Source organism: Sardina pilchardus, chromosome 11 (assembly GCF_963854185.1).
Source record: "Sardina pilchardus chromosome 11, fSarPil1.1, whole genome shotgun sequence".
NCBI lineage: Eukaryota > Metazoa > Chordata > Actinopteri > Clupeiformes > Clupeidae > Sardina > Sardina pilchardus.
In genome coordinates this window covers 33,377,970-33,403,295 of record NC_085004.1, presented here as the reverse complement: position 1 = coordinate 33,403,295, position 25,326 = coordinate 33,377,970, and the positions used below count along the sequence as shown (strand labels likewise).

At 48.2% G+C, this 25,326-nt stretch overlaps 1 protein-coding gene across 2 annotated transcripts in view; it reads left to right on the top strand.

Annotated features, from left to right (window-relative positions):
- pigg (phosphatidylinositol glycan anchor biosynthesis class G (EMM blood group)) overlaps window positions 1–25,326 on the top strand; it is a 103,539-nt gene that overhangs the window by 54,716 nt on the left and 23,497 nt on the right. For both annotated transcript variants that reach the window (XM_062549657.1, XM_062549656.1), the window contains exons 9-10: window positions 8,072–8,502; window positions 16,022–16,213. In XM_062549657.1, the coding sequence (XP_062405641.1) occupies window positions 8,072–8,502; window positions 16,022–16,213 (623 nt within the window). The remainder of the gene's footprint in view (window positions 1–8,071; window positions 8,503–16,021; window positions 16,214–25,326) is intronic.

Genomic DNA, 25,326 nt, shown 5'->3' with positions numbered 1-25,326 from the left:
TTTCTCACCCACCACCTGATCGTATCCCCATAGTACTGAAAAACGTCACAGAGAAAGCTGCACCGCCATCAAAGGCATGCAGGTTTGTTCTCTGGCACAGATGTTTGCTAGAGTGACTCACATTGAGGTAATATCGGGGTAGAGACAGAGCTCCGAGTTAGTCATAATGCTATTTTGATGTGAACGTCTGAGGAGTTTGAGATTGGGGGGGATCCTTTTAGTTATCAATTCCTCCACTTGTGCACTCTGTAGGGAGGATTGATGGAGGACGATTCAGGAAGTTTGGTGTATGTGTGTGTGTGTGTGCGTGTGCAGGGAGTTTTGTGGGCTGAGTGGGAGTCTCAGGCAGACATTTGTGGTGAATCGACGATGACAAATTGGTCGCCTGAATGCGAAATGCACTGCAAAGATTCAGAAGCAGTAGTGCTTTTTTCTGTTGGTAAGACTCCAAACTGTCTTTAATTCTGCTATTAAATCTATCAGTGAAAAAAAGACGTGCTCCTAACCACTGCAATCAGCGACAGCAAACGTAAGCGCGCTATGATTAGACCAATCAGGAGATGGACCGCCCTGCTTTTCAGCCGGTGTTCATGTGCCGGGCACAGAGTAGGAGGAGTGGGCACTCCCGTGGTGCCTAAAGTCTGGAGAACATTAGCCGTGAATGCTGAGGCCTGTGTGGATTAAATATGATGTCCCTAATTATAATCTGATGCACTTTTTCTCTGGTTAGTATCTCCCAGCTTCCCTTTGGCCATTCTGTGTGTGAGCTCAAAATAATCTTCTTTGTACAAAGTCCCACAGGTTCTGGAAATTTGGCTTGCAAAGTGGCTTGCACCCACTAGTACTATTATTTCAGTCAGTCAGCTATGTTGCTTCAGGATTAGGGTGATCAGATGTCACCGGTTTCAGGGGACAGTCCCCGTTGTTGGTTGCCTCTCTCCGGGAAAATACAGAAAAACTACCAATGCCCCCATTTTTTCCACATTTCTGGGATTATGTCCCTGGTTTTGGTCTCGGACGTCTGGTTACCTCATTCTAGGATCCCTGAAGGAAGGAGTGTGTTAGGAGTGTGTGAGGAGTTTGATTGGTTGGCCATTGAGTTTGAATGGCCCGTCTATTGCCAGTATGGAGGACTTGGAGAGACGGAGAGACCTGGAGAGATGAGAGAAGCAGCCTTCCCAGTGGGGCGATGGCTCTCTGATAAGGCGAGGCCCCTGCCGTGCTCCTCAGTGACTCATCCTAATGGAGGAAGGGCTTGCCTGCACACAGTGCGGCCAGAGCGCCAATAACAAGGCCTTTGCGAAGATGTGGGAGAAAAGTAAACTTTTTTTGCGGGGCAGGAGGGGGGGGGGGGCTGCTCTGTTCACTGGACTAATGAACCGTCCAGCCTAGCCCCTAATTACAGCCTCTCAGCCTCTCTCTCACCCTCCTAATTCTCTCTCTCCTTTTTAACTTTATCTCTCCCTCTTTCACTCTTTCTCTCTCCTTTTCTCTCTAGTCATCTTTTACTTTTGCTGCCCTTCTCTCTAACTAATAAGATTATGCAAAAAAAGACCATTCTAATAATAATAACAAATGTGCAGGGAGTTTGATATTGTGTTATTTATATTGTTGGTATGTGTGACTTGGCTGGGTGTTGTTCAGGTTATGGCTGCTGGTGCACATTGTTCAGCTAGAGTGGTCAGTTCATTGCTCTCTGAGAATATATGGTAATTTGACCTCATTTGTATAGGTTTGAGACTGAGGGATGATTAAACTGAATTAGTCTCTCCCTCTCTCTCTCTCTCTCTCTCTCTTTCTCTCACACGCGTGCACACATTCTCTCTCTCTCTCTCTCTCTGAGGTGAACTGTGGTAAAGTGCTGACACACCAAAAAGAGAGTGAGAGTCCCAGAGAACAAACAGGAGTGTGGATCATCGGGGCTGATAAGTGAATTTTGCACAGGGGGAGGGAGGGATGGGGGATGTTGTAGACAGAGGACAAGCCACTGGCCCTCTGAGAGCTCCCTCCCTTTGAGCTGCGCTGCTGCTGTTGGCGCTGCTGCTGCTGTTGGCATTACTGTTCCGCTTTAAACAGCAGGGAGCGGCCGCACACTTGATCCCTTTTCAATTATGTTAGTCAAAGTTTCACCAGCCATTATGTTTTGAAGCTCACGCTCTTCATCACTCTTCTTCAGACTCACTAGTCAAGTCTTTTATCCCAAATCTGCTGAAGAGCGTGATGCTTGAAATGTAAAAATAGAATAATTGAAAAGGGAGCAAGTGTGCAGACAATACCTGCTGTTTTATACTTGAATTTAAAGAAAAATTGTTACCCAGTACCCAGTTTTTTGGATATGTTGCACTAGTCATATAGCCTAGCATAAACTAGCCCATTACCATCCTGTTTGACGACAGCAGCAATGATCTATGTGGTCAGTGTTTGCATATGTGCTGTTTGAAATGGATCAGAGGTGCTTTACCTGCCTTGGCGGTTCTGGTTCGCGAGCAGAAATAACGGCTGTTAGTTGACAGGAAGTGCTGTTGACACGGATGTGTTTTAAGAGCTCTTCATTAAATGGCTGCTTGGAAAATATCACCGCATTTGGTGTGAAATGCCTCCCAATCAATTAGTGTTGAAGTCAGTCTCATTAATTACCGTATTGATTTAGTGCTCACTCAATAGTATTTTAATAACCTCTGTGCTATTATTATGGTAATTTCCTCCCTGAATGCAGTAATCCACTGAGTCATTTTGGGGCTTTGGCAGAATTAGGTGTTGAATTGTTTTCCATATGTAACATAAAACAATGGTATGCAGCGCACTTTAAGACACTTAGAGAATTTTAATAGTGTTTATTCTAGTTTTTCTTTTTTGTCCTCAGTGCCATTTTTCCATAACTCATGCTAATGGTTCAGTTATTGCCTTTTTATGCTAATGGCTGTCAATAAAGTAGATACAGTCAGGAAAATAAACATGTCCCAACTCCCAACACATTGACAATCAGAAGACTTCCTAAACAAGGCAAAACTCAATATGTATGTGGGGCTTCATCTATGAACATGTGTGTGGGCCCTCCCATATTTTTGTCCGAACAATAGTGAACTAAAGGTGAGACAGTGGAACCGTGGAGCAGTATTCCCTACCCAGGTTGTGTGATGAAGAGGATAAACAATTCTATTGAAGACAAATGCATTGTTCTTGCTCAATAACTTTACCATTTTGAAAACCATCTCTTGGACAGTTGTGGGCTATCTCAGCAAATTTGCATTCACTGAACCTTCTCATGTTCCGCTCAGCCATTAAAAAGTCATCCATGCACCAAAAGTGCACACTGTCGTGAGTTCCTAGCCCTCTGTGCTGAGCCAGAAGCAGCTCACTGCTGCTCTAAATCCGCATGGCTCCCTGAAGCTGAGCACTGATGCAGCTCCTCATTTTAGTGTCACATCCTGGTGATCAGGACCGACTTCCGTGACTTCTTTTATTGACTTTTTTTATTCCTTCATTCCTCTTTTTGCTGCGTGTGTGGAGCCCAGGAGGAAAGTGTATAACCCTCAGTTATGGACTGCCCATTCCAGTCCAGCGAACTCGCGGGAGATGATGAAAATGCAGTCCAGTGCGCGAGTCTCCCCGAGCTGCCGTTCCCCCCAGCACTCCATATTGGTGTAGAGCAGCCCCTGGACCTCAGGAGTCTGAGGGAAATCAGCAGACCTCTCCTCCCTCTCCTCATCAAACAGCCAATCAGATCCTCTGAGGCCTCTGATTGGCATGTAGGTGGCGGCCCTTAATGATCCTCTGTGACTCCAGTTCCTCCCTCCGTCCCCTGGACTCTTTCCCTGCTCCGCGAGGTAGAAGCGTGCAGCTGCCCATCACAGCTGCCCATCACAGAGGTCCCCAGGTTTCTGATGGACGGGCAGCAGATGAAAGAGACGCAGCGCCCAGCCCAGCTCATGTGGCTTTCATCGCCCGCAGACGCTCCACGTCACACCCAGGGCCTTGAAGACTACTCTGTGTGCGTGTGTGTGTGTGCCTGTGTGTGGGTGGTGGATCAGACGCCTTTCCGCGGCACTGCCTCATGAAGCAGACCGTCAGATGGGGTGCCGGCGGGGGGGTGGAGGGATGAGATGCGCAGGCGGCTGAGTGCAGCTGCGTCCGACCCCACAGGGGCCTCCGCCACCCGCCACATTAGCCGCCCAGCGCCCAGCGCCCAGCGCACAGGCCAGCCAGCATCTGAGGGACGCCGCAACGCCACCGCCCAAAGTCCTAGCATTAGCATATAGATAAAAGTTGCTTTTTATGTCTCTGTGTGTGTGTGTGTGTCTATGTCTGTGTGTGTGTGTGTGTGTGTGTGTGTGTCCCTTTTTTCGAAAGTCATTTTACAGACTCATGCCTTCACATCAGGAAGCGCTGCAGAGTTGGAGGAAGATGAGAAAAAAAAGGAGGGACAAATATGAGCAAAGCTGTCTTTGAAGACAATTCTCCGCCAAATGCTTTTGGGGACGCGACTAGTCCCGGCGAGGGGATTGGAGCGGAACAGAGTCGAAGCGAGCGAGCGAGAAAAAAAAGCCCACACGCTGACGGAGAAAGCGGAGGGGGTGGGGGGACACTTTTCTGCTGTCTGTGTTTACACAAACAACAGTGTTGGTTACACAATTCATTTTCCTCTCGGCTGTGCGGCGCGGTGCGGTGGTGCGGTGTTTGGTGTTGGGTGCGCGGCGAGGCCCTGCGCTGATGGATGGCTGCGCACCGAGGCCCCGTCACCCATAAGAAGTGGCTGGTCTCCACGGAGACGGGGTGTCGGAGCACCACGCGGCCTGATCCATCACCAGCATCAGACGGAGGGAGGAGTGTGTGTGTGTGTGTGTGTGTGTGTGTGTGCCTGGGGGGGGGGGGGGGGGGGGGGGGGGGGCTGTGCTGCACCGCCGCGTGACTAATTAGCATTTCATTACCTCAGTGACTGCGCCCGCTGCCACACACACACACACGCACACATGCACACACACACACCTGCTCCTAGAAGGACTGGCCACACACACACACACACAAAAACACACACACAAACACACATACTGTATATACACACACACACACACACACACACACACATTCAGAAGTGTGTATACAGACACAAGCACACATGTTGTCCTCTGCTTTTCTTTTTAGTTATTCAACAGGTCACACAGTAATGTCTGTCCAGTTATCTCCCACCTGCTGTGTGTGTGTGTGTTTGTGTGTGTGTGTGTGTGTGTGTGTGTGTGTGTGTGTGTGTGTGTGTGTGTGTGTGTGTGTGTGTGTGTGTGTGTGTGTGTGTGTGTGTGTGTGTGTGTGTGCATCTTGCACACCTCTGAGACTCCTTGATGGGAGTGCATTTGGTAAAAAGCTTTGGGGCACATCAGGGACAAGCCCAGGGCATTGGCACTGCCTGTGTGTGTGTGTGTGTGTGTCTGTGTGTGTGTGTGTGTGTGTGTGTGTGTGTGTGTGTGTGTGTGTGTGTGTGTGTGTGTGTGTGTGTTTGTGTTTGCCTGCCTGTCTCTGTAGGTGTGTGAGTGGTGTCAGCCAGTGTGTCCTGCCAGGAGCTAGCCTGTGCCGCTACCTACGTGACCCCTGTCTGCTTTGACATGTGCATCCTGGTTTTTTAGTCACATCCAAGGCTCACTACTGTCATTCGCTAGCATCACACACTCGTGTGTGTGTGTCTGTGTGTGTGTGTGTGTGTGTGGTGTGATATGTGTGTGTGTGTGTGTTTAGTTGTTTCTCAGCAGTCTGTTAGCGCTCACCTTGAGTCCGAGTCAACACCTCCAGCCGCCCCAGTGAAGGCGCTCGCCTCCGTAATAAGACACAGTGGGATTACATACGCACACTGACGCACACACACACAGACGCACACGTACACACAAACACAGACGTACACACACACATACACACAGACAAGATATATACACACAAATACACACAAACCCTTAGTGCCAGTTTGTAGACACACACATACAGTACACACAAACACACACACGATCCACGCCTTGTCACTGTTCAGCCGAGTTGTGTCGGCTGTTTGTTATGGCAGCCAGCGCCTCTCCCTGGTGGCCGTGAGCTGAATCCCTGAGGGGTGGGGGGGGTGGGGGGGTGGTTAGGGGCGGTGAGTAGCAGCACCCCCCCCCCCCCCCGCCCCGCCCTCCATGGCCAGGTTATTAGAGCGTGCTGGGTTGGCTGCACCCACTGTAAACAGGGATGGAAATGGCCTGTCTGCCTGGCCTCTGCGTCCTTGCTTCTCATGAATAGCTGATTCTCTCTCGGCTCTCGCTCGCTCGCTCACTCGCTCAGTCTTCACCCCTTTTACATGTCCTTCGCACTCTCTGACTCATCCGCTCCCCTTCTCCAGTCCGTGTCTGTGTGTCTGTGTGTGTGTCTGTGTGTAAGAGAGTGAGTGTGTGTGTGTGTGTAACAGTTTGACTATTCTTTGAATTAAGGATCGGAGTAGGTTAATGTCTATCAGTAGTCTGTCACCTTACACATGATCTGAAAGGAACTGGCTGTTATACAGGGACTCAAAACTCCTCAAAACTGTGTTCAACACAGACTATGTCTGTTGTGTCACCTTTCGCCCTCACACACACACACACGATTCAAGCACAGAAATGCTTTTCTAGTGAAGTTAATCGCTAGTGCACTGTTTTGAGATCAGAGGAAATGTGATGTGTGTATGTTTATCGCTACCGAGGAAATCCTGTTTTCATTGCCATTTGTTTGTCTCTTTTGTCATTGTCGAAAGCTAACAGGCCAGGTTTCAGGGAAGTTGATGGAGGGGGTGTACTGTACCCTGGGCCAAGCAGGAACCCATTAGATTATGCTCCGTTACACATAGTTTAACATTGGCAGATAGGGTACAGTGCTCTTGGTGGAGGAATACGCTCTTTCTGAGTGCCCTTCCGTTACACATAGTTTAACATTGGCGGATTAATTACGGTGTTCTTGGTGGAGGAATACGCCCTTTCAGTTGCACATCTGTCTCTGCAGTTGTTTCTTCACTCTCTTTCCTCTGCTTCTCAGCTTTGTAAAAGCTGCCATGAGCTCTCTGATGACAAATTGATTGGAGGCTTCCTTGGACCCGATGAATAATAAGGTTTGTTTCAGGACGCCGGGCGTCGCAGAGGACTTTGTAGGGAGATGAATGGCCAGGCATTAGGGAGATGAGTGCTCTGTTTACGGCTTGCTACGCATCTACAGAGGAGACACACTCACACACACACTCTCCCTTTTCTTTGGGCCCTTCATGTACAAATGCTTGATTTGTTGTCTCGGCAGACTCCGGTGTTGGCGGCCCTGCCTGCACTCTGGCTGGTCTGCGCTGACCACATAATCTTTTGTGTGTGTGGGTATTTGTGTGCTTTAGCCTCAATCGCGCTAGCCGGGGGTTAGAGAGCCCGTTGGGTTTTTGTAAGAATTCGGCGGAGCCTTTCTATCTCGGAGGGTAATGAGATTTCTGTGGGCCAGATAGGATTACGATGGGCTTGGGCACTATGCATCTGTTGTTCCGAGTGTATTTTGCGCTCGCTCTCGCTCTCATTTTCTCAATTGTTATCTCTCAGTAGTTTTTGTCTCTTTCTCTTTCATTCATCTGCCTCAGTACTTTCCAAACTTATCACAGATGCTCTGACCTTCATAGCCTCACAGAACAAGCTCAACTTCACTGGCCTGAGAATTAGAGTATGAGAACACCTTCTTTTTTCTCCCCCCCCCCCCTCTCTCTCTCTCTCTCTCTCTCTCTCTCTCTCTCTCTCTCTCTCTTGCTCACCCCCACTCTCACACACTCAATTCAATTCAATTCAAATGAGCTGTATTGGCTTGACAAAATATCTTCTTATAGTACATATAATAGTAGTATGTAACAGAAAGAAAACAACACATCTTGTATCATTCACTCTCTCTTACACACACACTCTCTCCATCTCTCTCACTCATCACTCACTCACACAGTCACACACACACTCACACACAGACATGCGTTCTGCATGTGTCCCAGTCATCAATATAATGCAGTGTAATAGCATGCACCTCTCAGTCTGTGTGTATGTGTGTGTGTGTGTGTGTGCAGGTGTGGTCGGCGGGCTGGGAGCTGTCTGAGCTGGACGTGCTGCTGCTGCTGGGGACGGTGGGCCACACGCTGAGCCTGGGCGCGTCCAGCTTCGTGGAGGAGGAGCACCAGAGCTGGTACTTCCTGCTCAACACGCTGTGCCTGGCCGTCTTCCAGGACGTCTGCCGCAAGTACTTCCGCGAGAGGCGGCGAGCCGGCCAGGGGGGCGGTGGCGGTGACAGCGATGACGAGGAGCAGCTGCTCCCCTCCTGCAAGGCCGACGACCCCAACGCGTCGCCGCTGGCCGACCTGGGCGTGAGCAGGGGCTCGGAGAAGTGGCTGGCCCTGGCCACCCCACCCCTGACCCTGGCCTGCTGTCGGCTGTTGCGCTCACTCAACCAGACGGGCATCCAGTGGGCACACCTGCCTGACCTCAGCCACTGGCTTAACAGGTGAGTGCAAGGGAGGACAGGTGTGGCCCTCACCATATACCTTTACTATGTACAAATACAAACACCAATATGTCTACTTTAGTGAGAGGCTCCATACAGTAATCGTGCTTAGCATTATGTTGTTTGTATTCTTATCAGGATCAAGGCTTACTGAGTAACTAAACCCAGATAGTAGGACCCAGAGACAGCATATGTGGATTTGACAATGTTCTTGTAGAGTGAGGTTGCATTATCATTGCATCATAAATATTTGTACAGTAGTGCTTTTGGACAGTTCATTAATCCATAGAGATAACAATGGTTGCCAGCTTTTTGAACGATCTTACCATACATATTTTACTATATGAATTGCTAGTGTCTGACAAAACCATGATATCTTCTTAGTTTTTGCAGATTGGTGAGCATCTAGTGAATTAGAGTGAATTAGTGAAACAGATCATGAAATTGCACAATTTGAAAATTATATTGGAAATAGAATAAAAGAAAACATTACTTGTACATAAATTACTGATATTCTGATATATTGTTTTACTATGACAATCTCTAAACAGATGTGCAGATAGCACCTGCCTTTAAAAGTGGTTAAAATGCTTGAGAAACCTCCCATCACTGTAAAAATGGTCAAAAAGAATAAAAAATTGCAGTGAAGCATAACCTTGATCGTAGCCTTTTACAGACCAACAAAGCGGCTCCATCTAGTAAAACTTATAAATTCCCATAAAAGCATCTCATTAAATCTCACTCGAGCAAGTAAGCCTTCTGTTCTTAAGTGGTAATGCTCGTTGGTTCCTGCTCCACAGACAGGCTCCTTAGATCAGTAATGACTGCACTGTCACAAGTGGTCACAGCCTGCTTCCCTAAGCGTCATTACATGGGGCTGATTTAAACGCTTGGATGCTGGATGCTTTGTGGACCCTCGTTTGCACTGATTCCAGCCACTGCTCAGTATTCCAGGCCAGCTTGATCCCTCTGTGTGTGTTGTGTGTTGTGTGTTGTGTGTTGTGTGTTCGGTGTCAACATTCCATTCTAAGAGTAATTGCATTGTTGCCTTCATCAAACTCACGTCCAGTTCCACTATATGTTGGCCAAGAACTACAGTATCCTTTCAGACTGTTTGTGATTGTTTGCAATAGTTGGCCAAAAACTCCAGGCTAACGGAAAACTGTTTGCAAACGTTGGCCTATGTTTGTGAGTTTGAATGCACCTCAGGTTCAGAGGGCAGAGTGTGTACAGTAGGCCCAAGGTCAAGGTCAAGGGCAGGGAGCAGGGGGCTCTGGGGTGCTCTGCAGGCAACATCCCGCAGGTCAAGAGCAGCTGTAGAGCCTGTGGAGTGTCTCGCCACATGTACACATCCTGAGGCTACTGCTGCCTTTCATCTCTCTCTCTCTCTCTCTCTCTCTCTCTCACACTCTGTCTTTTTAAAATTATTTTTCTTTCTATCTGTCTGTCAGTGTGCCCCCTTTTTTCTGACCTTTCTCTCTTCTCTCTATCTCCCTGTACCTTTCCATTCTCTTTCTCACATACTTCCCTCTCTATCTCTCCATCTTTCCCTCCCCTCTCTCTTTCTCTCTCCCCCCTTCTTCCTCTCCTCCTGGCGAACATGATGTAGCTCTGCGATGTTTTATTAACTCCTCCACCAAGACGCTCCTAATTGCCTGAGCCTCCCACCCACTCTGGGCAGTTAGTGCGCCGCTATGAGCGCGCCGACATCACTGCAGTCTGCAGCGCAGCAGCTGGGCAGCGCCACCTAATCAGGTTGGGACTCACACACACACACGTCTCCTCTCTGCACACCTCCACGGCTCTCTGCAGTGCTGGAGGAGCAGTAGCCAAGCCACGGCTGGAGAGGGGAGGGGGAGGAGGGGGTACATACTGTACACTTCATTTGCCTTTATTTGTGTGTAATATTAAATGAGTTTGCAATAAGTTCTTTCAAAATGTACCAGTAAATGACTGTAGAAATCGAAAACATGAAAACAGCCACAGCTAATTAGTTGGTGGATCTCGAAATAGAAGCAGAAGTTGAAACAGCCTTCTGAATTTGCTGTAGCCCAAGTTAGATACAAGCGCTTTAAATGTAAGATGTGCTTCATGCTCCGTGTCAGGTTCCATTAAAATCCTAGAGAACCAAGCAGCACTAAGGCGGATCTGTTCCTCCATCACGCGTGGCCCCAGAGAAGGAGGAAGGTGTTTCTGAGGCAGCAGATGTTCTTTGTGTGTCTCGCGCCGTCTGCACACGCTGACAATCAGCTGTCTGCTTTGAGATGAAATCTAGACAAGTGGAATCTGCTGCTGGGTTCTAGCGGCAACTTTTGGAACACTGAGCTGACTTTACGTCCTGACAGCTTCAGCTGTTGGAAAAAAAACCCATCTCTCAAATCTGGCAATCATCTGCAATCTTTTTCCTGAGTATATTAAGTGATGAGTGAACCCCCAAAGAGGCCTAGCGATGATTTGGTATGAGTGAGTGGAATGGATGGACTCCGAGGACAGCTCGGCCAGGTGGGCGCTAAAGTTTTTCCCTCAGCTGCTTGGCTGTTGTTTCGGTCACTTCTTCCTCATTCTGTCCGTTTTTGACTGTTTGCAAAGTCCCTGTTTTGCTTCTTCCCACACTGGCCATCTTGTTGAATAGCAGAGTCATTCTCTCTCACACCCACACACACACACACACACACACAACACACACACACACACACACACACACAGACACATACACACACTGGCCCGGGCTGAGGAAACCCTCCCGGTGTACAGCAGCCCAAACAGGCAGATGGCTTGGCGGCCTCCAGTGCCGTCTGCAGCCAGAGCCCATTTCGCCCCATTAAGGGCATCCTGGACGGGGAGGAAATCAAAGCTCATCTAATTGCTGAATCTCGAGTCTGAGCAAAGAGGCGCCAAGGCAGTGATACTGCCCGCTTGGCCCGAGAAGAAGAAGCACTTGGCATAACCGGGTCTCAACGGGTGTTTGTTCTGCCTTAACGGGGTCCTCCCTACAGAATGGCTCCATGGCCAAAGGCCAGCTCACTGTGACTCTGCCCATCGCATGAACAGAGGGCCTGGACGGGCAGAAAATCAGACGAAAGGACAGCAAATCAGGACATTAGAAATGCTGGACATTCCACTACTCCTCTTGTGCGTGCTTAGTTCAAAATGGCTCACCTACTTGGACTAGTACTCCTGTGCTGTGTGAGGTCAGGTGCTGTGTACAGTATGTTGTGTTGTGGATGTTGTGTTGTGTGTGGCCGTTGTGTACTGCACACCTTGTGGCAACATTCCTTTACACAGTGCACTCTTAACTGCACTTAATTGCTCTCGTGTGCACATGAATAAGCACCCAGGTTAGTTAGAAGAAGCATACTGTAGGGCCAGTGCTCTGGGCTGGCAATAATAAACAAGACAGGTGAGGTTTCTTGATGGCTGCTCTGGTGTGTGTGTGTGTGTGCTTGCGTGTGCACGTGCATATGGGCTTGTGTGTGTCCACGTGTGTGATGCCCCGATTTCAGCCTCATGCAGCACTTTGCTGCAGTCTCACCTGTCTGTCCGGTTGTAAGAGGAAAAAAAAGAGCACGCTAGCGCCTGTGCTGGCCTGCAGCCAGAACACATGAATAACTGATCATGGCCATAACGCAGGCCGAGTCAGCCGTTTATACAGCAGTATAGGACGGAGCGGGGCCGGCCTCTCTAAGCAGGTCAGTGAGAGAGCGCGGCCCCTATAGGTTAGAGATGTAGTCTCGGCTTACTGCACGGCCGGACAAGAGAAATGTTGCACGTTGTTACTGTAGGTAGTTGTGGGGCTCTTAGGAGCGCGCCCGGTGTGCGTTTGCCTTAAAGAGGCCTAGCACACAGTACAGTAGATTTGTGCCCCTTTCCGCAGCTGCATGCTGTGAACTGTTACTGTTTTAAAACTTTAGTTTGAAAGTGGTCAAATAGGCCAAGGGAGAGGAGAGCCATATAGATTTTTATTTGCCTCACAGTTGTTGGGCCATGATCTGATCTGTAATGAAATCGCTGAAGCTTTTGTTATTATACCCCACCAAAATGCATCGGTTCATACACAGTACTTAATTAAGCAATGCATTTTTGTGTCTAGTTTCCATTTAGTCTCCAAATAGTGGTAAAATCTAAGATTAACTGCTATGTTGATTTTATTTATTTTTGACCCTCACATGCTTTCCTTTACTCTTTGAAGTTGTTTGGAGCCGACAGTGTTATAGATCTTCAGTAGTTTGGGATTAATATTCATTTGTGGTATAGCTGCAGACGTGCTCCTCAGTGAACTGGGTGGAGGGAAACCTCTGCACTTCATGGTTTGAAGTGATTTAAGTGCCTCGTATTGCACACATGTAACAGGAAGTGGGTCATGCTTGCAAGCCTCTTTCAGACCAGTTTGTGAAGTGTGTGCTTACATGTACAGTATGTTCTATACATTTGTGTGCGCATCTGTATGTGCACGCTTGTGTGTGTGTGTGCGTGCGTGCGTGCGTGCGTGCGTGCGTGCATGCGCATCTGTATGTGCGTGCTTGTGTGCGTGTGTGTGTGTTTGTGTGTGTGTGTGTGTATGTATGTGTGTGTCAGCATACAGCAAGTCTTTGATGTCTTCCCAACCCCAGTTCAAACATGTACTGTATAGGATGACTCAATACGTAAAATTAGAAGGAGCCTCGTAAAGCGCTAAGATCCTTGTAAAGCACTGAGGCGCTCATCCTTGACGTCACCATGAAATTCTCCAAGCATAGAAAGGAGAAGCCAAATGATCACGCACACTCTTCTAATCCCATTTCACCATTTCTTTGTATAGTATGTATAACAAATTACCCACACACACACACACACACACACAGCAAACAAATCAGCCGTGGTTTACACAACACAGTTCTCTCACTGACGACGAGAAGCGTTTGAGATTGCGGTCTGAACTTTACACAGGGGAAACTACACCCAGAAGATGTGCCACCTCTCCACCCTGCACCCACGTGCAGCCCTCCTCCACCCTGAGAGCAGCAGCCGGCGCCTAATGGGCCTTGTGCAGCCCAGTCCTCCAGGCCTGCTCAGAGTCTGATCGATGGCATTAGTATGTGCAGCGCTAAATGAAGTGCGGCTTTTGAAGGGGCATCTGGAATATGGAGCGTTTTCATTGGGAACTCTGGACGCGTGGCTCTGCGTGACTGTTGCTGAATCGATAATGGACTGTCTAATGAAGAAATGTGTTCCCACAGAAGATGAGGCGGGAGGGCACTCACTCTGTGTGTGTGTGTGTGTGTGTGTGTGTGTGTGTGTGTGTGTGTGTGTGTGTGTGTGTGTGTGTGTGTGTGTGTGTGTGTGTGTGTGTGTGTGTGTGTGTGTGTGTGTGTGTGTGTGTGTGTGTGTGTGTGTGTGTGTGTGTGTGTGTGTGTGTGTGTGTGTGTGTGTGTGTGTGTGTGTGTGTGTGTGTGTGTGTTTTAATGAAGGCAGGGGCTACTGAAGCAGATGATTGTAAAATAGCTTCTCTTTGACTGGCTGCAAACACTGTGCGAGTAGGTATGTAGCTTATTAGGATACACAACTAACTTGGAAAATCCATCAGGTTTTACACGTGTGGCCTGTGCAGTGGGAAGTCTAACAGGACTGAGGACTAAACGTAACAAGCGTTGTGCAGAGAAGCCTGACAGATTAGAATGCCATTTAGTGTCTAGCATGCTCCAGTTACTGAACTGTCCCTCAGTGGTCTTACCAGAGTCGTGGCATGGGCCCCTGTAATGGCTCTGTCCAGCTGGCCCCTGGAAGAAAGCTCCATTATATGATGTACTGCACATACAGCCACCAGCCTCTCCTTAAGCTATCAGTGACCTCTCAATTAACACTCATCTTCCCCCAATTACCTCTTACTGTATATGAACTGTTATCATGTTTTTTATAGGTGTGTGTGTGTGTGTCAGAGAGTCTGTGTGTGTGTGTGTGAGTGTGTGTGTGTGTGTGTGTGTGTGTGTGTGTGTGTGTGTGTGTGTGTGTGTGAGAGAGAGAGAGTGTGTGCAACTTGTATGTGTTTGTGTGTGTTCGTTGTGCTCCTTAAACATCTGTACACTACCTCAACAACTTGCTGCGTTAGCAAATGTATTATCATTATATTTTCTTCTCTATTATTGTGTTGAATGCTCCAAATGTAAAGCACTTTGAGCTACAGTACATTCTGTGTATGAAAGGTGCTCTACAAATAAAGCATTTCATTTGTATGATGAAGCTCATTATTATTCTCCAGTGGTGGGTGTTTGCCCCAGGAGGGCTCTCAGGAGCCAGGTGTCACCCCACAGCAGGCCTCTGGGTCGGGCAGAGAGCAGCGCTGAGGTGCTGATCATAATAATAGGAACACTCTGCTGCACCGCACTCAGCCACGCTAGTGGTGGTGATTGTGGTGGTGGACTCCAAATGGCCTGAGCAGTGGACAGCTGTGATGCCGACAGCGGCGCAGGGAAAAGACAGACAGATACAGAGCTAGACAGACGGACAGGCAGATAGATAGACAGGAACAGGCAGACACACTTGCATGAATACTTGAGAAGTGGTGGATGACAGACACACACACACATACCCAGAAGCTCACACTGGCTCCGACCCCATTTAGCATTCCAGCAGCTCGGCAGTAGCTGGATGAACAGTGGGAGTCCGAGACACCAGGGTCACACGGCTCTGATGAAAGTTTCCCCCTCACTCGGTCTTTCTCTCTCTCTTTCTTTCTCTCTGTCTCTCTGTCTCTCTCTTACTGTCTGTCCAGCTCTGACCAGCTCTCTTACTTTCTGGATTCTTCTGTACATGTAATGAGCTGGAGATTATTTGCCTCCCCCCCCCCCAACCGCCTGATTACCTGTCCTCCTGAGCCCACCCCCCACCCCAACACATACCCTAACCTCCTCCTGAACCCCCCTCCATGTCGTGCTCTCAGCTTGGCCCCTGCCGTCCCCTCAACTCAGTCCATCTCCCATTACCCTCCTGTGGTGCACATCATCCCCTCACGCATCCTGGCCAGCTCGCCAACCTGCCTCAGGGGCCGGTGGGGGTGGGGGCGGACAGCCTTGGGGTCCCAACCGTGCACGGCTACAGTGCACTGGTATAAGTTGTGTGTGTGTGTTGCTTGTATGCGTGTGGTGGGTCGTGGGGAAAGCGTATTGTTATAACACTGTTTTATTTTGCTCTCTTTCTCTCGTGTCTGTTCAAGGATTTTACAGGTTGGGAGGATGTTGGATTGTGTGGTGAGAGTGTGTACTTGTGTGACAGGGTGAATATTTTGAGTAGCCAAATGGCTTGGGCATCCATCAGAGAAGTTTGAGCCAACTGAGCTGTTTCAAAACCTTTAGTGAACATTAGGTTTATAGACAGTGCAGGGGAGTATGAAGATGCAGTATGGTGATGTGGTCTCTGCTGCTGCCGGCTAATTATGCTGTGTGTATTTTTATCTGCTGTGTCACTAACAGTAGCTCTCTCTCTCTCTCTCTCTCCCTCTCTCTCTCTCTCTCTCTCTCTCTCTCTCTCTCTCTCTCTCCTGCAGTGGTGACCATAAGGTGGTCCTGTCGTTGCTGTCGATGGCGTCGCTGGCGCTGGTCTTCGTGCTGGTGCAGCGCAGGTGTTCCGGCGTGTCCAAGATCGCCCTGGCGCTCGGCCTCCTGGGAGTCTACAGCTACCGCGCCGCCGCCGGCTCCGTCCTGTTCCCATGGCAACACAGCAGCCGCGCCGCGTCCAAGTGAGTCGGCCGCTAATTCCGCAGCAGCTAATAATACAGGAGGGGGCGGAGAGGAGAGGGAGGGGGCGGAGAGGAGAGGGAGGGGGCGGGGGAGTGTTCATAAACACGGCCGCCTGGCTGGCGTAGACCTTCCCTGCCAGTTTTTACCGTTTAAATGTTTACTGAGTAGTTTGGTGGAGCAATGAGCTGACAGAGAGAAGGCTCGTCCTGCATCACTCTCTCTCTCTCTCTCTCATTCTTTCCTTCTCTTTCTGTCTTTCTCTCTTTCTCTCTCACACACACACACACACACACACACACACACACACACACACCCCACACCCCACACTTCATCGCCACAGCTGTTCCTCTCAAGCAATTGCCTTCATTGCATAAATATTTTCTTCATTCATCTTATTACTGTTTCTGGTTGTTAGTTGGGGGTGGTAGACAGTAATTATGATCAGCTTTGTGTTATACTTGGAGCAGAATGTTGTTTGAACATGTCGCTCCAATCAAGCACAGCTGGAAAACCAAAAGGCACATGTGAATTTTAAAGAGACAGTTTATAGACACTTTATGGCCATATTACAACCCAGTTGTATTGAGTAAAAGTTTCAGTCTCCATGGCCCTGCTGGTTTGTCCTTTGGTTCTCTGTATTTAATGAGCCTGAGTGCAGAGTAGCAATGATCTTCTCTTCTCCCTTTCTTCTCTTCCTCTTTCTCTCTTCTCCTCTCTTCTTCCTCTCTTCTCCTCTTTCTCTCCTCTCTTCTTTTCTCCCTTTCTCTCCTCTTCTTTTCTCTCTTCCTCCCCTCCTCTCTTCTTTTCCCCCTTTCCTTTCCTTTCCTCCTTTCTCTCCTCGCTTCTTTCTCTCTTCTTCCCCTCTTTTCTTCCTCCTCTTTTTCATTCCTCTCCTCCTCTCCTCTCTTTCTCTCTTCTCAGTCCTCTCTGTGTTCTGCACTCAGTTCTCTCAGCTTGCAGCACAGCCAGAGAGAGTAATGAGAGGGCAGGTTGAGGGAAGCTCACAGTCCCGCTAACTAACCCCGGGTGCACACACACACACACACACACACACACCACCTACCTCCTCTCCCTCCCTGTCTCTCTCCCACTTACCTATCATTCTCTCTCTGTCTCTCTCTCTCTCTCTCTCTCTCTCTCTCTCTCTCTCTCTCTGTCTGTCTCTCCATTCCTTTGCCATGCGCTACATCCACTCCCCCATCCACACTTTGTCACCACGCTGCAGTGCAGTGCTCTTGACATTTCCTCCCCTCTAATTAAAACTATGACCCTCCTCTCACCTCCAGTGCCCACCATCGCTCACAGTGCCTGTGTGCCTGCCGTGTGTGTGAGTGTGTGTGTGTGTGTGTGTGTGTGTGTGTGCATGCGTGCATAAACTTAGTGCACATATGCATGTTTGTGTTGTCTTTTTCTGTACTTTCTGTTTGTGTTTTCTAGTGTTCTAATTATTTGTGTGTGTGTGTGTGTGTGTGTGTGTGTGTGTGTGTGTGTGTGTGTGTGTGTGTGTGTGTGTGTGAGAGTGAGTTTGTCACGCCGTGGCCGGGTGTAATTGGCAGTGCCATGCGTGGCACCGCTGGCCTGCCCCTGCTACTCATTAATCACAGCGCCCTGTTGTTTATGCCAGCCTGGCCAACCTCTGGCATTTCTATTGAGTTGATGTCCGCGCTCGCCCCAGTTACCCGCTTTCCCATTTAGCATCGTGCCACTGTGTACTGACAGACAACTGTGCCCTGCTACCCTTATCAAACACATCAGAGGTGTGTGTGTGTGTGTGTGTGTGTGTGTATGTGTGTGTGTGTTTGTGTGTGTGAGTGAGGGAGGGAGAGAGGGAGAGAGAGAGAACTCTGTTAAGTTGTTTGTCTTTGTTATGTTTTGTGTGAGTGTGAGTGTGTGTGTGTGTGTGTGTGTGTGTGTGTGTGTGTGTGTGTGTGTGTGTAAAATATAATTTGTGTTAAGGTTAAGGTGTGAGAGTGTGTGCGTGCATGTGATGTACGTCAGTGTGTATGTGTGTATGGGTCGTGTGGCAGATTTGTGTCTGTGAGTGTTTGTATTAAGGTGTGTGCGGTGCACACTTAATTGCGTGTGCATTAGTGTGTGTGTGTGTGTGTGTGTGTGTGTGTGTGTGTGTGTGTGTGTGTGTAGTGAAGGTGTTTTGCGTGTGTGAGAGTTTACGAGAGGGACAGATGGTTTTGTCGAGGTCAGTGTTTGTGCATGCGCTCGTGGTAGTGAGTCATTGTTGTTTTTACTGCCATTCTTCTCTTCCAGTGGCTCCATGTGTTTTTTTTATCCATATTTCCTTACCAACAACAACATGGCCCTCCTCTGAACTTTGAATAGATGAAAGCTGTTATCGGGCTCAGTGCAGTGCAGTGTAATCTCACTTTCTTTCTCTTTTGCTCCCTGTACACCCCCCTTTCCCCATCTTTTTACGTCACTCCCCCCTTCTCTCTTTCGCTCTCCCTCACTCTCTCGCTCCTGCTGCAAAAGCACCGCCTGTCATATCCTACATTAATCTCCAACGGTTTGAACTGTAATGATTATCCTCCACCCTCTCTCTCTCTCTCTCTCTCTCTCTGTGTGTGTGTGTGTGTGTGTGTGTGTGTGTGTGTGTGTGTGTGTGTCTGGACCCTGTTTTGCACTGATGACACTCCATCACACACACACACACACACACACACACACACATACACACACACCTGTTCACTACAGAGTGGTCAGCTCCTCAGCCAGAGTTGAGTGCTGTTGAACCTCTCTTCCTCTCTTCATGTCTCTCCCTTTCTCTCTCATACATGATCATGCTCCCTATTGTGTCTATTGGTCTACACAATAGCACTCTTCTCTCTGCCTGCTGGTCTGCCTCATAGGTCTGCCTATGGCTCTGTCGGTGTGTCTATTGGTCTACACAGTAGCACTCTTCTCTCTGCCTGCCTGCTTGCGTGCCTAAGGCTCTGTCGGTGGGTCAGTGTGTCTATTGGTCTACACAATAGCACTCTTCTCTCTGCCTGCTGGTCTGCCTATGGCTCTGTCGGTGTGTCTATTGGTCTACACAATAGCACTCTTCTCTCTGCCTGCTGGTCTGCCTATGGCTCTGTCGGTGGGTCAGTGTGTCTATTGGTCTACACAATAGCACTCTTCTCTCTGCCTGCTGGTCTGCCTATGGCTCTGTCGGTGGGTCGGTGTGTCTATTGGTCACTATTATCGGGCCCCTCCACTCCTCCATTTAACGAGTGCCTCTCCTCTACTGCTGCCCATAAACCCTCCACAGCGTGCCAGCACATTCATGGCCACTTGGACACTGACACTGACACTGACACTGACACTGACACTGACACCGTCACCCACGGCCTCTCTGGGTGCCTGATGCCCGTCTGGCATCCCTGATGAGCAGTGATGGATGTCTCTGCTCCCAGGGCGCAACCTCACACCCCACCCCATGCCACCCTGGGCCACCCCATGCCAACCCCTATCCCTCTCGTTCCCTTGTTGTGCCCCAAAACTGCTTAAAAATGCCCAGAGTCCAGAATAGATGTGAGACTTGACAGCTGTGGGTGGTTGTGGTGGTGAGTGCAGGCTCCTATCAGACGTCTCCATATATGTGTTGCTGTTACGGCCGGCTCAGGAAACGCAACATAAAATGGAGATGGACGGAGCAGAGTTTATCAAAAACAAAAATCCAGGGGTTGAATATGAAAGCAACACCTACACACAAGCATGGTGCGCTCAAGCACTCTCACACACACACACACACACACACACACACACACACACACACACACACACACACACACACACACACACACACACACACACACACACAAGCCTTCTCTGAAGGCAAACTCATGGGCTTGTCATCCGTACCTTCTTGGGTGTTGACAGTTAGGCTGGTTGTGCCTCTGGAGTAGGCCTCCCTGTGGGACGGCAGGTGCGCTAGGCTAGAGAAATGATGTTGGTTGTTGTTAATAGCCTTGTGGGAAGCAAGTGTCTCTTTTCCCTTTTGTAAGCATGTCCTTTTTAGTTAGCGTGTGTGTGTGTGTGTTTGTGTGTGTTTGTGTGTGTGTGTGTGTGTGTGTGTGTGTGTGTGTGTGTGTGTGTGTGTGTGTGTGTTTGTTTGTTTATCTATTGCATGTGCCTGTGTTTTCTTTATTTATTGTGCACATGTGTGTGATACTGTATGTGTATATGTATACACATTATTTATGCACATTTGTTTATGTATTGAATGTATGTGTGTGTTTGCTCTGATACATTATTTGTGTGTGTGTTGATGTATTGTATTGTATTGTATTGTGCACGTCCATTCTGTGTTCTGTGGAGCAGATGGTGTGATCTACAGTAGTTCTGCTCACACTGGCGTGACTCCAGTAATGGAGTGGTCATTTGCCTTGTAGTTTGACTACGCCTGCACGCCCAGCTTCAAACTGGCCTGCCAGAACGCACAATAGCAAAGACCAACCCATTAATGTTCTTACACACACACACACACACACACACACACACACACACACACACACACACACTGTTACATAGTTAAGGAGGCCTACAAATGAGGTGTTAGGCCCACACAGCTCCTGGGGGGAAGAACAGAAGTGTTTTCATGGGTTCTGTTCCGGTAGTTGGTGCAGTGCAGGTCAATTCTTTGCCACTGTTTTTTGTTTTTCAGTGCTTTTGTTCACTCCCTATCCCCCAGCACTGAACTGAACCATTTGCACTTTTTATCTCTTCTTTTAACTGTCCTTGCTGAAGACCAGCGCAGTATTTTAAAGAAGCAAATTAACTGACACATACACAAGCCATCTGAACTCCGAGTGACACACAAATTATTATTTTTTGGACCTCACCAATACTACCTTTTGAAATCAAACATTAAAGTCCAGTTTAGGAGCTCTTTGCCTCCACAAAAATGTCCTACACAAGCAGTGATGCTTCGCAGTGAGTTTCCTCACAGCCAAAACGTCTTTTTTATTCTTTTTCAGTTTGGCATTTTCTTCTTTTCTTGTCGTTTCCGTCAACAGCTTTTTGGGTCAAGGGATGATGATTATCCAAGGGCACTTATTTAGAGTGCACAGTTTCATTTGTTTTTTTTTGGATTGGGGGAGTAAGATGGCATGTTGGGGGAGGAGGATTCTTTGCTCCAGGTTGGCATGGCGACTCGCTGATGCCCGGACTCATTGTGGCATCAGACCCCATGGCTCTGCAGTCTGCATGGGATGCCAATCACAATCCTCATCTCCTTACCTGCTCACTAAAGCGGTCACTGCACTGGACAAGCTTACAGTCCAGACCGATGCACTGTATTCCTGATCAACAGCTCCATCATTGGCTTGATACCCAATGAGTGCATACACTGTGCTGGGCTGTAATTCTCTTTGGGTGAAACATCCTCTTAATGAAATTTAAATGAATTTTGGCTAAATTGCTAAAACTAAATATTGAAACCTATTCTAATAATATTCAATCATGACAAAATGGGGGCCAGGGGGCTTGAATTTCACACAAACTCTCTGACACCTTTGCTCATTGAACTCTTTACCTCTTTTAATTGCTGTTTTGATGTAATGCATAAGAGATGACTATCAATGGGTTCCCTCTGAGGAAGGAGGATGTTGTTCTCCTCTTCATCTGCTTGCTCCCTCGCGAGTCTCGTGTTTGTAGTGGTGGGTGTTCTCTGCATAAGACTCCCCCAGACAACCCCGCCAGCTAATGGCACATCCACTGCTAGACCTGTAATGAGACCTATTCCTGTAAAGCTTGATGTTCTTGCTGCCAAGACATCTGTAGTCGTCATTCACTCCCCAGACGTCGCAAAAGATGGCACGTAGCTTCCCTTCTGGGCTCGCTGAGACACCGTTCCCCCGTTTGAGCTGTCACACTCCTGAGCCTCCAGAACTTTCCCGTGCTCTTTGTCTCTTTAGCATCATCTCAGATGTGCATAAAAACAGATGCGCGCGCCAAACATCTGAGCATGGTAATTAAAGTTGGGGTTGCTACACCTGTGTCAAGAGGATTGCGCTGAGAAAGAGGGCATGTGTTTTATTTTTATCGTGATTAGTTTAGAAGTGTTTGTTGTGCTGACGCCTTATTTGCGAGCATTTATGCATGCAAAATCTCCTCTGAAAATGGAAATGAATTCCACTTCTCTCATCAGCTCCCCTCCCCACAACCACACACACACACACACACACACACACACACACACACACACACACACACACACACACACTCCCACGCACACAACCACAGATGTAAACATTCTGAGTGTACTGACACACATACAATAATTCACTGGCGCTTGGCTAGGATGCGAGAATTTGTGTAGAAATCCACAGCTTGGTCCATGCATACAATACATGCATAACATTATCACAACCACCCACCCATACACACACACACACACACACACACACACACACACACACACACACACACACACACACACACACACAGACACAGAAGCAGATGCATCCACACACATAAACTGCAGTTATTTCAGTCTGCCTGAGACACGGGTCAGTCTGGGTCTTGTTCAGAATATTACTTGACGCTCAGGGCCGTGTGCTAAGGCAGATCTTGTTTACATGGAGGCCTGCTTGACTGCCCACTAATTGCTACACAGATCATCTAAAGGCAGAAGCAACTGTATAGGCGGTGAAATTACATTATCTGTAAATGAAGTGTTTCGGGAGTTACTGAAGGAAAGTAATTCAGTGGTCCATTACTTCTCTTTACATGTAATCTCAGTGGCAAGTTATCTTGCTTCTCAGCATAGTATAGCATATAGTAGTATAGTGAGGCTAAGACCACCAGTCCAAAGAAAGTGTCAAGTACCATTTTGTCACTCCGCTAGCTAGCTGGAAACGTTTAACCACATAACTGCTCTCTACAGGTGTCAGTAACTATTTGTTTTTCTTTTCACATTTTAAACATCCATCGCTCCTTTGCAATACCACTTTGTGCTTCATGTAGTGTATGTAAAACAATGCAAACCAATGCAAGAGTGTTGACAAATGCAATGGCACATTTTAGAATCCTACATAATCCTACATGCAGCCCCTTCAGCGAGATTACTGTAATCACATTACTTTGCACTGCCTAAAACTGATTAGATTTATATTTTATATATGTCCTGATGTAGTGCATAAGCAGTAGTTTTATATATATATTACTTCATATGATGCAAACCATGCCTGGGTGGATGGAAGACAGGGCTACAGGTTCTTAAAATTGCACCGGAGGTGCAGTCAGATTGCTGAAGTACTGCGTCTGTATTGAATTCAATCCATGACGGAAGCTATAGAAATATACTGTATGTGCATATATTCTGGTCTTAGGTTTTCAATGCAGATGTGGACCTGGTGCCTGATATGGAAGTATAAATTGGTTGTCTTGGTGCTTTGTGCTTAGAATAGCGTTGTCCTACCCCAGGCAATGGAAATGTGCTAAGTGGTTGCTAAGGGTATAACCATCAAAATAACTTGCATTAATTTATCCCTCCCTCCCTCCCTACCCTTCCTTCCTTCCTTCCTTCCTTCCTTCATTGTTTCCTCTGGCCTGCACACTGTCTGTCACAAAACCTTGCCTCTTTAAAAAGAGAGAGAGAGAGAGCAAAGAAAAGAAACATGTACAGATAGCATGTCTCAATGCATTGCAGAAATACAGTTTATTGCAACTCACCTTGAGAAGATGTCAAGGTTTGTAGTGTATGTATGGGGTATGTAAGGATGCTCGTTAACTTAGTCTGAGTGCCAGTGCTTTAGTCTATCTTCTCCAACTAGCTCTTTAACCACAGATGTGTATTTTATTTTGTGTCATGTTTTTTTTGTTTGTTTTGTTTGGTTTTATTTGAAGTGGTACATTTGTCTGTGTGCGCTCTAAGTGTGAATAACGGGCTGTGGAGACAGAGCCAAAGCCGTTTGCTCAGTCTAGGTCCCACTACCAGTTGCCACAGTCCTAGGTCTAGGGCCAACTCGGAGTGTTGATGCTGTGCTGTTGGGTTTGCAGATGCAAAGACAGGCAGGTTGAAGGACCATGTCTCCTCCTCTACCCTAGCTCACTTCCTCACTAACGCACACCACATATTGATTGGTGTGTGTACAGGGACTTCCTGAATGTGCCCAACCACTTTGTCTGCCTGATGTGTGTTGTGTGTTGAATATTCCCATTTGCAGTAATTGCTGTTCTTTAACTATCAGACAGAGCCATTACGCCATTTTGCGAGCAATCCATTATTGAGCTGTCTAATTCCCCAAATCAGTGCTTTAATAAGTCTAGTCACCATGCCCCTCTGCTCACCTCAAACCCCCACCCCACCCCACCTCACACCATCTGACCCCCCCCCTCACACACACACACACACACCACACACATTTCCTCTCCTTCTCTCTCTCAGACTGACAGTTTTTTGAAATCCACTCTGAAATGGTCTGTCATTCCTCTAGGCATGTCTCCACAGGCTTTTTGCCAGATTTCTGTCCCTTTCTTGGCCACCTGTGGGAGACTGTTTGTATGTGTGTGTGTGTGTATGTATGTGTATGAGTGCAACAAGGTTTTTATGAATGTGTGTCTGATTGTGTGTGTGTGTGTGTGTGTGTGTGTGTGTGTGTGTGTGTGTGTGTGTGTGTGTGTGTGTGTGTGTGTGTGTGTGTGTGTGTGTGTGTGTGTGTGTGTGTGTGTGTGTGTGTGTTCTGTGCCAGAGATGCGCAGTACCGTGCTCGGTGCTCCAGGAGGGAGCCGTAGTCGGGCCGGATAAATAAAACATGGCGGAACATCTGCTTTTCTACTCCCAGCGCCTCTCCCTCCTGCCTCCCTGCGCCCTGGCGCCACATAGGCATGCCCTAAGGCTGCGTCATGCTCCCTGTCAGTCAAGCGATACGCACACACACGCGCGCACGTCTCAAGGCTGAGTTTCTTGCCAGACGATTTGGGTGGATTTGTGTTTGTGCCCCAAACTTTGCTGGGGTTTGTTTGCTTGTCCTCGCCGCCTCGTTGTCCTTCCCTGCTCTCGTGCTGGAATGAGATGCGCTCTGCTTGTGTAGTCGAGGGCTCTCGTGGGCTTGTACACTGGAATTGCTACACTGACTTGTCTGCATCAATAACAACTCTCTCACTTCCTCTA